The 12981-nt window shown below is 41.0% G+C and overlaps 1 protein-coding gene across 1 annotated transcript in view; it reads right to left on the bottom strand.

Annotated features, from left to right (window-relative positions):
* LOC124711765 (G protein pathway suppressor 2) overlaps positions 1-12981 on the bottom strand; it is a 123312-nt gene that overhangs the window by 16006 nt on the left and 94325 nt on the right. The window contains exon 8 of the mRNA XM_047241979.1: positions 8699-8824. Coding sequence (XP_047097935.1) covers positions 8699-8824 — 126 coding nt within the window. The remainder of the gene's footprint in view (positions 1-8698; positions 8825-12981) is intronic.

A 12981-nucleotide genomic window follows, 5' to 3' on the forward strand; every position in this document is an offset into this window, starting at 1 on the left:
TACTGAGGGAATTATAATAGGAAACGAGATACTAAAAGTAGTGGATGAGTATTGCCATTTGGGCAGTAAAATAGCTGATGAAGGCTGAAGTAGAGAGGATATAAAATGTAGACTGTCATTGGCCAGTAAAACACTTTTGAAGGAGAGAAATTTAACTGTTAGGAAGTCTTTTCTGAAGGTATATGTCTGGAGAGTAACCTTGGCTGGAAGTGAAACATGGACCATACGCAGCTCAGACAAGAATAGAATAGGAGCTTTTGAAATGTGCTGCTACAGAGGAGTGCTGAAGATTATGTGGGCAGATGAGTAAGTAATGAGGAGGTACTTAATCAAATTGCAGAAAAAGTAAATTTGTGGCAGTATAAGAAAGGGTCAGGATGATAGGACACATCCTGGGGCATCGCAGAATCGTCATTTTGGCAATGGAGTGAATGGGGGGGGGGGGGGGTGTAAAAACTGCACAGTGAAACCTAGGTAGCAATACAGTAAGCAGGTTAAAATGGATGAAGGTTGCAATAGTTAGCCACAGATGAAGTTTGCATTGTATAGACCAGTGTAGAGAGCTCTAAGAAACCAATCTTTGGACTGAAGATAACAACAACAACAACAACAACAATTACTACTACTACTGATTCTTTCCACTGATTTGGAATTTTCCTTTGCCCCCAGACTCACTGAAGATACCAAGGGTCATCTGGGTTGATTTTTTTGCCTCTGTGTACAAGAGCTCTTCACAGAATCAGAGGTAAGCAACTGGGTTGTTGGAAATGAAGTTCGTAGCATCTTTTTCTCCTTGCTGGGATATTTTGGTAAAAGCTGATGTTTGGCATCCATACTTGCCATGTTCAGTGTCTGATAAGTATACATCCTAAGACTCTTTGGACTTCACTTACAAGTCATTTCGCCATTCCTTCTTACACTCTGTACTCCTCCCACTCCACCTGTTTTCATCCCAATTTCCATTTTAGTTAAAAATGTGATTTCTCTAGTATCTCTCTCTTCAGCTCTTTGTTTCAGAACCAAGAACTTTTTCTTCTTTCATCTACTTGCCTTCGAGTCCAACAACTTCTGCAGTTGGCTTCGCTTCTTCTTTGACCTTGAACCATTCTAAAATGTACCTTTCACTCTGCAGCAGAATGCATACAAATTTGAAACTTCCTAATACATTAAAAAAATTTGTAGAATTTTGCATTGGCCCATTCTGTTGGTGCCTGGTTACAAATGGTTTCCCCATCCATCTATGTAGAGGTTTGTAATGGATTGTTCACCACTGTTTTCTCTCTTTAAAAAAAATCCCTTTCACTGCCTCTTGATCTCAGTTTTTATCATTTGCTTTTCTGTACAACACCTGTGCTCTATTAACAATTGCCAGATATGTCATTTCCTGACAGAACATTTGTTTCTGATTTGTCACGAATTTCTGACCTCCTGCCCACTGAGTGTACTATTGTATATCCCTGCATTTAAAAAAGGAGTTCTCGGCACTTAAATGCTGTTCTTGATGCTAAGTGCACTGAAAGTTGCAAGGACTCTCAGCATTTTGCTTCAAGTTGATAGACTGTTCTCCATGTGGGACCAGAATTTCATTTGCCTCAGTCCTTAATGAACAGAACAATTCTGACACTGTTCACTTCACCTGATGTGTTCCATTTTATACAAAAAATCTCTGTAAACCATACTCTCTCTTAATTTTTTCCTTGATTTCACTTCAACACATGCTATCAATAGGATTTGTTCTGGCTCTACAACTTGCCACACTTTCCAAGCTCAAGTTTTTTGATGTTCCCAATCATTTTTCTACATATATAAGTGGTCAGTGTCAGTAATGCACTCAGACTGTTAACTGGCAATGCTTTTATCTGCAGGAATGTATTTTCACTGGGCAGTTGAAAGAAACTGCAGAAAACTTGGACAATGTTTTCAGTAGGTCTAATGAATAGTACTTCTCCATAGAGTCTGCTGCACTGTTAAAATATGTAGTGGTGACACTATGTAGTGATATGAAATAAAACAAATTTGTGAAATTAGTTTTAGTTGAATGAAAAATTACATTTAATGGGAGAATTATTTGGAAGTGTACTGCATCTGGAAAAAACTAATGGAAACAATACTACTTCTCCAGTATCTGGAGTCTGTACTGTGCAGAAGAATGTCTCCCCAGAAGGAAGAATCACAGAAGGCATAAAGGAAGAAGAAATTGAATTAACAAGATGTAGATGTTAAGAAACTGAAGAATAATAAGGCACCAGGAGAATATAGGATAATGGCACAGATGTTGAAAGCAGGGGGTGGGAAACTTCAGAAAAAGATGTATAATCTCGTAAGTGAAATATCGAGAAAAGAGTAGATCCCGAAAGATTGGTAGTGAGCTACCATTATATCACTGCACAAAAAGACCAATAAAAGGATTTGTAGTAATTAGAGGAATTTCTCTACTAAGTGTAACATACAAAGTGCTATCATTAATAATTCTGGAAAAGCTGACGTCTTTTGCTGAAGAAACTATTGGAGAGGACCAGGCAGGTTTTGCGGGCAGGAAGATCAACCATGGATCAAATTTTCTCTTTGATACAAACCTGGGAGATGTGCTAGGAACATATCACAGTATACACAGATTAAGTAATTGCTTTTTTAATTTGGTCCTGGAGAAAGTAATTCAGGAGGTGAAAAAACAAGGTAAATGGATGAAGCTAAATGGAAGAATGCAGCTATTGGGATATGCAGACAACATTGCACCCATAGCAGAGTCAGAGGAAGAGATGGCAGAAACTGTAGAGGATTTGACAAAGAATGCCAGTATGACTGGATCAAGGATTAATTTGAAGAAGATTGAAATGGCAGAAGTATCCAGAGAAGCACCTAATAATGCCCCATTACAAGTTGGAATATGGAATATAATTGAAGTAGTTCGTCACCTTGTTCAACAGGCATAATAACCTATAACAAGAAAATAATCAACTTACTTCAGTGTGAAACAAATAACATCATCAAAAAATCTGTCAGTTAAGACCAAACTTAAAGCCTCTAATGCAGTGGTGGTACCAGCGTTGTTATATGGGACATAAATGTTAAGTACCACAACAAATATGAAGAGAACAAGCTGATCTTTGATCATGAGAAAGATCTTTGGACCAATCCGTTTAGAGAACACATGGAGACATAGAAAGAACCATGAACTGTAGGACAACTGAACATCAAGCAGAAAGTGAAAGTGCACAGAATAAGCCTGGCAGGGCACACTGCCAGGAGGACAGAAACTTATGAGAAAGCCTGCTGGAACTCACCCAATTGGAAGAGCAAGGAAGTGATGGAAAAACTAAGTGCAGGGCCTTCAGCAGTCCGGTGTCCATGAGAAATGGGTCAAAAGTGCTCAAAACCACTATATATTGGGGAACAAAGTAAGATCGTCGCATGACCTTCAGAGTCTGTGTTCGCTGATATGCGTGTATGTGCGTATCATGTAGTCTAACAGAAAATGTTAAGGGTGTCAAACACTGGGTTGCATCAGATCTATGCAGCTCAAACAAAAGAATAAAAGCAATGACCAGGGAACATAAAATTATAATAACGGTAAAAATGTTCTTGTAAAAACTGCTTGGTAAACTTAAAGCCTGTTCATCTGCTGATACCACATTTCAATAGCAGTCAGTTAAGACACAATGAAAGATCACCTGAAAAATGATTTGGTTTGCAACACAGTACTCCCTTTACGTCAAAATATCTAAAATAGGAGTGGCATTCACAAGTGTTTTACAATAGCAGTTTTTGTGCACCTTATTTATTAATTAACATGAGTCGATGTACAGGGATCTCTCAATGTGCCCCCCCCCCCCCCCCCCCTCCCCAACGTCAATGCACCATTGCCACCTTCCTGGGTAACTTCATTATTGTGTCACAAAACCACTGTTTGGGGGTACTACACACCCACTCACGGATGGCTGCCTGCAATTCTTTGATGTTGCCAAATCTTTTATCCTACAGCATGTCCTTCATGTTATCAAATGAAGCTAAATCTGTTGGAGAAAGATGAATGTGGTGGGTGTAGCATAACAATGAGTCCCAGTGATGCCAACTTCGCACTGCTAATGACAATGACCTGTCCTGTAAACAGGAGTTTCTTTACCACACAGCATAGTTAAACCGTTAAGAATATATGTACTTCTGACTCCTTCCTTCCGCAAAAACCATGCAAGTCCCTCTTTATCCATGATATTCACCTTCCATCTTGTCCATAGCTTTCTCTACAAAAAAAGATTGCTGTCATCGAGTAAAACTGAAGTGATATCAGGTGTTCCCCAGGGAAGCGTCCTGGGACCACTGCTGTTCCTGATCTATATAAATGAACTGGGTGACAATCTGAGCAGTTCTCTTAGGTTGTTCGCAGATGATGCTGTAATTTACTGTCTAGCAAGGTCATCCGAAGACCAGTATCAGTTGCAAAGCGATTTAGAAAAGATTGCTGTATGGTGTGGCAGGTGGCAGTTGACACTAAATAACGAAAAGTGTGAGGTGATCCACATGCGTTCCCAAAGAAATCCGTTGGAATTCGATTACTCGATAAATAGTACAATTCTCAAGGCTGTCAATTCAACTAAGTACCTGGGTGTTAAAATTACGAACAACTTCAGTTGGAAAGACCACACAGATAATATTGTGGGGAAGGTGAGCCAAAGGTTGCGTTTCATTGGCAGGACACTTAGAAGATGCAACAAGTCCACTAAAGAGACAGCTTACACTACACTTGTTCGTCCTCTGTTAGAATATTGCTGCGCGGTGTGGGATCCTTACCAGGTGGGACTGACAGAGGACATCGAGAGCGTGCAAAAAAGGGCAGCTCGTTTTGTATTATCACGTAATAGGGGAGAGAGTGTGGCAGATATGATACGCGAGTTGGGGTGGAAGTCATTAAAGCAAAGACGTTTTTCGTCACGGCGAGATCTATTTACGAAATTTCAGTCACCAACTTTCTCTTCCGAATGCGAAAATATTTTGTTGAGCCCAACCTACGAGGGCAGTTCAATAAGTAATGCAACACATTTTTTTTTCTGAAACAGGGGTTGTTTTATTCAGCATTGAAATACACCAGGTTATTCCCCAATCTTTTAGCTACACAGCACTATTTTTCAACATAATCTCCATTCAATGCTGCGGCCTTACGCCACCTTGAAATGAGGGCCTGTATGCCTGCACGGTACCATTCCACTGGTCGATGTCGGAGCCAACGTCGTACTGCATCAATAACTTCTTCATCATCCGCGTAGTGCCTCCCACGGATTGCGTCCTTCATTGGACCAAACATATGGAAATCCGACGGTGCAAGATCGGGGCTGTAGGGTGCATGAGGAAGAACAGTCCACTGAAGTTTTGTGAGCTCCTCTCGGGTGCGAAGACTTGTGTGAGGTCTTGCGTTGTCATGAAGAAGGAGAAGTTCGTTCAGATTTTTGTGCCTACGAACACGCTGAAGTCGTTTCTTCAATTTCTGAAGAGTAGCACAATACACTTCAGAGTTGATCATTTGACCATGGGGAAGGACATCGAACAGAATAACCCCTTCAGCGTCCCAGAAGACTGTAACCATGACTTTACCGGCTGAGGGTATGGCTTTAAACTTTTTCTTGGTAGGGGAGTGGGTGTGGCGCCACTCCATTGATTGCCGTTTTGTTTCAGGTTCGAAGTGATGAACCCATGTTTCATCGCGTGTAACAATCTTTGACAAGAAATTGTCACCCTCAGCCACATGACGAGCAAGCAATTCCGCACAGATGGTTCTCCTTTGCTCTTTATGGTGTTCGGTTAGACAACGAGGGACCCAGCGGGAACAAACCTTTGAATATCCCAACTGGTGAACAATTGTGACAGCACTACCAACAGAGATGTCAAGTTGAGCACTGAGTTGTTTGATGGTGATCCGTCGATCATCTCGAACGAGTGTGTTCGCACGCTCCGCCATTGCAGGAGTCACAGCTGTGCACGGCCGGCCCGCACGCGGAAGATCAGACAGTCTTGCTTGACCTTGTGGCGATGATGACACACGCTTTTCCCAACGACTCACCGAGCTTTTGTCCACTGCCAGATCACCGTAGACATTCTGCAAGCGCCTATGAATATCTGAGATGCCCTGGTTTTCCGCCAAAAGAAACTCGATCACTGCCCGTTGTTCGCAACGCACATCCGTTACAGACGCCATTTTAACAGCTCCGTACAGCGCTGCCACCTGTCGGAAGTCAATGAAACTATACGAGACGAAGCGGGAATGCTTGAAAATATTCCACAAGAAATTTCCGGTTTTTTTAACCAAAATTGGCCGAGAAAAAAAATGTGTTGCATTACTTATTGAACTGCCCTCGTACATAGGTAGGAATGATCATCAAAATAAAATAAGAGAAATCAGAGCTCGAATAGAAAGGTTTAGGTGTTCATTTTTCCCGCGCACTGTTTGGGAGTGGAACGGTAGAGAGATAGTATGATTGTGGTTCGATGAACCCTCTGCCAAGCACTTAAATGTGAATTGCAGAGTAATCATGTAGATGTAGATGTAGAACACACAATGTTCACAACTGTCATCTAGTGTCTGCATGGTGTTCTGGAATCAGTTCACTAGGTCACTGTTCTACAAGAGGACTTGCCTGTAGTTTGAGCAGTATTAGTAAGACAACAGAACTGTAAATTATTCCAATATACCCCTTGTAATTCTGGACTTCTTCAGTGAATTGGATGGCTAACAACCCCATCGGCAGTCCCATTAGGTCCAGCTTGATCTAAAACTCAAATTGCTCTGCTGTTGCTGTCCACGGTGTGCTTCAGCAGACTCTTATTAATGACGATATGGGTTATCAGTGATTTTGGGGTGGCCATAATTGCACCAGTAGAAGCTATCACTTGATACAAGTAACAACTTTAGACTCAGCTCATAGACCGATTATAGAGCTGATCTCATGTGCTCCAAGAATCACCCTAAGCATTCTTTCCTGAACAACAGAAACTATGATTTTAACAACTGGATATCTTGCTAACCAATAAACCAGGCACAAATTATTCAGGCAATAATTTCAGATTTTTCTGAATTCATTCCTTCTTCTTGGCAGAAGCAATCAACAACCTTCCTTGGCTAATATTAATTTTCCTGGCAGCTTCCCTTACTTCAGTTGAATTAGTAGCATGATTAATGGAAATCAAGAACTTTGTCTCTAACCTCTACTTATGCTTGTTATTTATATATCCTGTGCCCTCTCTTACTATCAGAAATTCCACATTTTTCTGCTCTTGGTCTATGCCTGAACATTTACAAGAGCCCGCTTCCTCTGTATTCTTATAATAAATCAAAGTGTGTCATCTGCCTGAAGAACAAATAACATTCAAGTGGTTTCAGAAAACTTTGTTACAAACAGACCAGAGTTTCAGGGAACAGTTGCACTGAAATCTATAAAAAGGAGGTTTGCTTGAAGGAATTCACTCAAGTAATTCTTGAAAAGACCCACTGCCAAAACAGTCTCTGTCTGAAAGGCAAATGAAGCTTACTGTTACTTATGTTTGTGTAAATAATATTGTTGTAACAGTGTCTATGGTGAGAACAATAGGTATGTTATGATATTTATCACTGAGGAATACAGCCACACCCTTGTGAGCCTCTCACAGCTGACAGTGTCCTACTAGGAAGTTTAAAGTGGATCCCCAGCAACAACAAACAATTTAATTTTTCTTTCATTAAGAACTTTTGTTCCCTGATCCTGTTTTGAATTCACAGCAAAATGAGAGTCATTTCATCAATGACATCTATCAGCTCTCTTTCCATTTAGTTCTCGCACAGGTGGTATGCTTGTGACTGTTGCTTTCCGACAGATATTCACATCCTTATACTGGATCCTTTTGGATCATCAGGTAATATTAGGGCCCTCTTATCTATCATATTTTGTCATCTGGTTATTTAGTCTCCTTTTATAGCCTTCTCTGTGAAGCTTTCATAATTAGTTGTAAAGATTTCATAACCTTCTGCATGGTTGTAGTTTCTCTGGATAATGTCTGTTCAGTGGCAATTATAGTGTTTCCAATTTTGCAACTAAATTTTCACCTACTATGACTGTTGTATCATTTGACAAGTATGTCTATATTGTGTAAGCCACTCTGCTGTGGTTAGTAGCTAACAACAATGAAAAGCTGAATGCCTCGAAGGTATTAAATAAAGGGACACATTTAATTAGTTTTAATTCCTATTTTTTCTCATCCTTAGAATAAACTTCTACTTCACACCAGATGGTTATTAAGCTAATTAATGTAAACTGTTGGTAATGAACATTGTGTTCCATCACAGACGGTTCACATTTCAGGCAAGCTGTATATGTACTATCTTAGTTGATCCTCTTCTCATTCAGCACAGAGGACTCAGAACAAAACAAAGAACTTTGACTGCTGTAGTCAGCATTCCACTAGCGGCATATCTTATTATATCTTACAGATAAGTCATTGGCTCCCACAAAATTTCACCACTATTCAGCTGTCTGTATATACTTAATTACAAGAGTTATAAGAGTAACTGCCAGACAATAAACAAGACAGTATAGAATTACCTAATGCCAACCTCTATTTTTTCCCCACGAGCTATTACAAAATGAGAAAATGTGAAGTAACTTAGTAAAGTGAATAGAAAGTTTCGGAGTATGGCACTCCTGCTATGAATCATTTTCATAGAAAATCAACTTACATGGGATGCTGACACTCCTGGTTGATAGCTGCTGCTGGTAACATGAGAACTGTTGTGCTGAGGTTGGGCAGACACTGGCTGGGCTCTGATTGGATAGCCAGATGTAATACTTCCAGTCTTAGCACCCTACAAATTTGTTAATAAATAAATATTAGGAAAACAAATCAGAATAAATTTGGACTTGGAAAATAAATGAGATCAAATATTTCATGATGGATGATACATCACACACATTTAAAAGAAATTTTTAGGCCACCCTTTCCTGGCTCAAATTTTTCTACACTATTAATCCTTAAATTATTCCAAATAAGAGTATTTATGATGAACTGAAAAGGAAAGCTTTGTACAATTGTTATGCTGTAACTATCAATTTTGTGTGTGCACAGCTTCATACTTCATGGGTGAAGTCTGTGCTACATTTGGCCACTACAGGCCAATGGCCTGCTAATAGGTCAGTAGATGCATGCACAGCCTGCTGGCTGTGCCTGCTGTTGGAACTAATAAATATATAGGCCAGAGCACTTGCCTTTGCCAGTGATTTGTGCATTCCTTTTTCTATTGTACTTGTCTTTCACATGTGTGTATTGTTCAAGCAATAAATTAAAGTTTTCTTGGGTAAGAGCACTTTTTGATGACGAGTACAGGGTTCTACTCCAGGTGTTCCACTTCAGTCATTAGTCCTTTGAGTTTAATTCCCACGAAGGCAGTGCTCAAATCTCTTCACAAGCAACAACATATACAGAAAGTTGCTATTTCCAGTTTAACGACTACACTGACACACCTGGCAGCCACGCCAACAACATGTCTGCTGCTGTTTCCTGTGAACAACGATGCAGCAGAAGACCAGGATGCTTACAAAACACCTACAGCAACATTTCCAGGCATTTGGTGTAACAGACATAAACTTGCGCAAGGCCTTTTTTTGTAGTGGAATTCACCTCGCGTGTATCAGTTGTTGTGTCAGCTCGTCCCCTTACAAGAACCTTCAAGTCTTTCTTTCAATCAGATATGCGAGTTACTTTCTATCTATCACTATAAGCATACAAACATTACTGCTGTTCCTGTGGAGTTTTACCACTGCCAAAGTCATACAGGGCAGGGGCTCAGCTGTCATCATCATTTTGTGACAAATGTTCATAAGGAATCCTATGCAGATAAAATGGTTCATGGTGCAATCATATGTTTTGCTCCAAAGGCAAGTTTGAGAGTGAGATTTACAGTGTAAAAATCCTACCCTTCAGAAGTATTAACATAGCTCAGTCATTGAAGTTTCACAGGCCGCAGTCTGTCAGACAGAATCCTGGTCTGAAGTTTCAGAAATCGGTTCATCTCATCCCTTCCAGCCATCAGTCAGTTCATAAGGGAACGAAGATGCTATTGCAGCAGTCCAGCAGAGGTCTCAGCATAGTATAGGTAATGGGCCTCGCAACAACAATAGTCCATGTCACAAAAGCTACATCCCTGTACTCCACTGCCTTCATGCCCATACTGCTTCATTTAAGATGAATGGACCTTGTGTCCTAAGTGCTGGGCAATGTGTAATAGATGGCGTAATAAAGGACGCATTGCTTCTGTATTTAACTCCTTTCCTATCCTGAGTGAGGATGAAATGAAAATGGATGTGAACAGAGTGTAAATAGTGACAGTATCTCAAAGCAAGTTACACTGATGTGCATGTGTTTAACAAGTAATCGAGAACGCAGGTGGAATGGGTGCAGTAGCAACATGATAAATGCTCAGACTTATGTGGACTTGGATTCACCCCCTCCGACTCGTTTCATGAAGACTGGTGAGTTATAACAAACAACAGATTTCCATTCTTGGACAGTTTTTTGTACCTGTGACTTACAAGGCTGCGATTTGTTTATTAACATTCCTAGGTGTGGACAACACTTACACTGAAAATCTATCCAGTTTGGATGCTTTTAAATTTTCCGAATAATCCTTCGGTGATGTTGGTTTCTGATCAAGTTCCATATCAACAGTTAGGTGCTCTCTGTGCCAAATTTTACTTGTCTATTTTCTGCAGGACTGGGTTGTGCAACACAATTTCAGGTTCATATTATTATGGAAGTCTGCCCATTCCCATTTTTTCTGGACTCGTCTGGTACTGGTAACTTGACAAGATCAAGTAAAACCAGAATTAGATCATCTTCAATCCCTTGATGTTATGCAACCCCTTTCTTTCAGTAAATGGTCAGCACCGCTGCTGATGGACAAAATAAAACCTACCAGTAAATTATGGCTCTGCAATGATTTTTTAAAATATACTAATGCTCAGTCACAATATTATGAAAAGGAAAGTTGCTACTCACCATATAGAGCAGATGCTGAGTCGCAGATAGGTACAACAAGAAGACCATCAGAGAATAAGCTTTCGACCAACAAGGCTTTTGTTAAAAACAGACGACGGACACACACACACACACACACACACACACACACACACGTCACACACACGACTGCAGTCTCTGGCAGCTAAAGCCACAGTTTGGCTTTGACACTGTCTCTGCTTATAAGTATGTGTACAGTTCTAAACGCCCTACTGCATATGCCTCTAAATCCTTAAATCAGCACAACAGAGTTATTCTCAGAAAGAGGTTTTGGCAATTATGTACACTCTAAAAAGATTTCATGTTTTTCTTTATGGGTCTAAGTTTCACCTGATCACTGACCACAAGCAACTGGTGTGTCTTTCTAAACATTCAATGTCCTTGCCAGACAAAGCCACACACTGTTTACAGCTTTTATCCTGTCATGATACAATTATAAAATACATTTTAGACATACAACGGAACATGCAAATGCTGACAACTTATTGCATTTTCCGACTGGTCCAGATACAGAGTTTGATAAAGAGGAATTACAAGAGGAATTACTTTGTTTTCATTTAGACATGGAAGCTCAGAATGTTGTTGATGGCTTTCCTATTATTCACACTAAAATTCCATCCACAGTAGTCATGGATCCTGTTTTCAGTCATGTTTCTTTTATGCATCACGGCTGGCCGGACAAGCTTCCAGGCCACGTTTCCGATCCTTTGAGAAATTATTTTGCATTACACCATCACTTTTCTGTTTAGGAAGGAGTGCTGCTGTTAGCTACAGAGGACACCGCTCCCCAGGTTATAGCCCCTTCACTCCTTCGGTGTGAGGTTATGCATTTATTTCATGTGGACCACCGGAGTGTGTCAACGTGCAAAAGCATTAGCAGGCAGACATGTTTTTTGGATAGGCACTGATGGTGAAATAGCGCTAGCTGTTGCAATTTGCCCACAGTGTGCCACCCATCAAGTGGCTGCCCATTCTTCTTTGTCACCATGGCCAAATCCACAACAGCCTCGGGAATGCAACCATGCATATTTTTGTGGAACCCTTTTTGAATTCCTATTGGCTTGTAATTTATGCTTATTCTACGTTTCCATATGTGGTGTGTTGTCTGTCTACTTCTGCAGTGGCAACAATTTCAAAAATTTTTTGCAATGGAAGATTTTCCGTGTATGTTAGATGCTGACAACAGCCCCTAGGTCAATCTCAGGAGTCTGAAGATTTTTGTAGAAGTGGTGTTCATGTCACAGCTCCTCCTTTCCACCCTCAATCAAATAGGGTAGCAGAACGACAAGTCCGAACATTTAAGACTCTGATCAAAAAACATGTTTTGGATGTGTCACAGGAATTATCTCTTGACAGTTCCTCAGCTCTTAAGATTTATCCCTGTTGGAGATAAGAGACCAGCTGAGTTGTTGCACGGTGATCAGCAACGGACCTTGCTATATCTGCTTTTGCCAACGCCAGGCTGTCCGTCAGCACCAGCAATGCAATACTTCCAGCCTGGCACAGCTGTTTGAGCTCGTGGGTTTGGCCGCCGGTCTAAATAGGTGCCACTGGTAATCGAGAGCACCAGTGGTCAACACCTATGTGCGGTTTGCATGGTTGAGAGGTGGGCTTTGTGATATGTCGACCAGCTATGGGCCCACATAGGTAGCCGCGCATCAGGTGCGCCTCCGCTGCCCCCATGTCCTCCATCTACCGAGTCATCTCCTACACCGCAGCCAGTGCCCTTGCCTTCCCCACTGCCATTTGCGCAACTGACTCCTCTGCTGAAGGTGCTCCCTTCAGCTGTCAGGAACCACAGCAGGACCCCGGCACCAGTAGCACCAGTAGCAGTGTGTCACATGACTCAATAACCTACATGTACCACAGAAGAAATAGAAGTAAATACAGTGCTCACTTCTTCACAAAGGAAGAGGAGTGCAGTAAGCATCACTCTTAGTTCACACATGA

This window comes from Schistocerca piceifrons, chromosome 8 (genome assembly GCF_021461385.2).
Source record: "Schistocerca piceifrons isolate TAMUIC-IGC-003096 chromosome 8, iqSchPice1.1, whole genome shotgun sequence".
NCBI classification, from domain to species: domain Eukaryota; kingdom Metazoa; phylum Arthropoda; class Insecta; order Orthoptera; family Acrididae; genus Schistocerca; species Schistocerca piceifrons.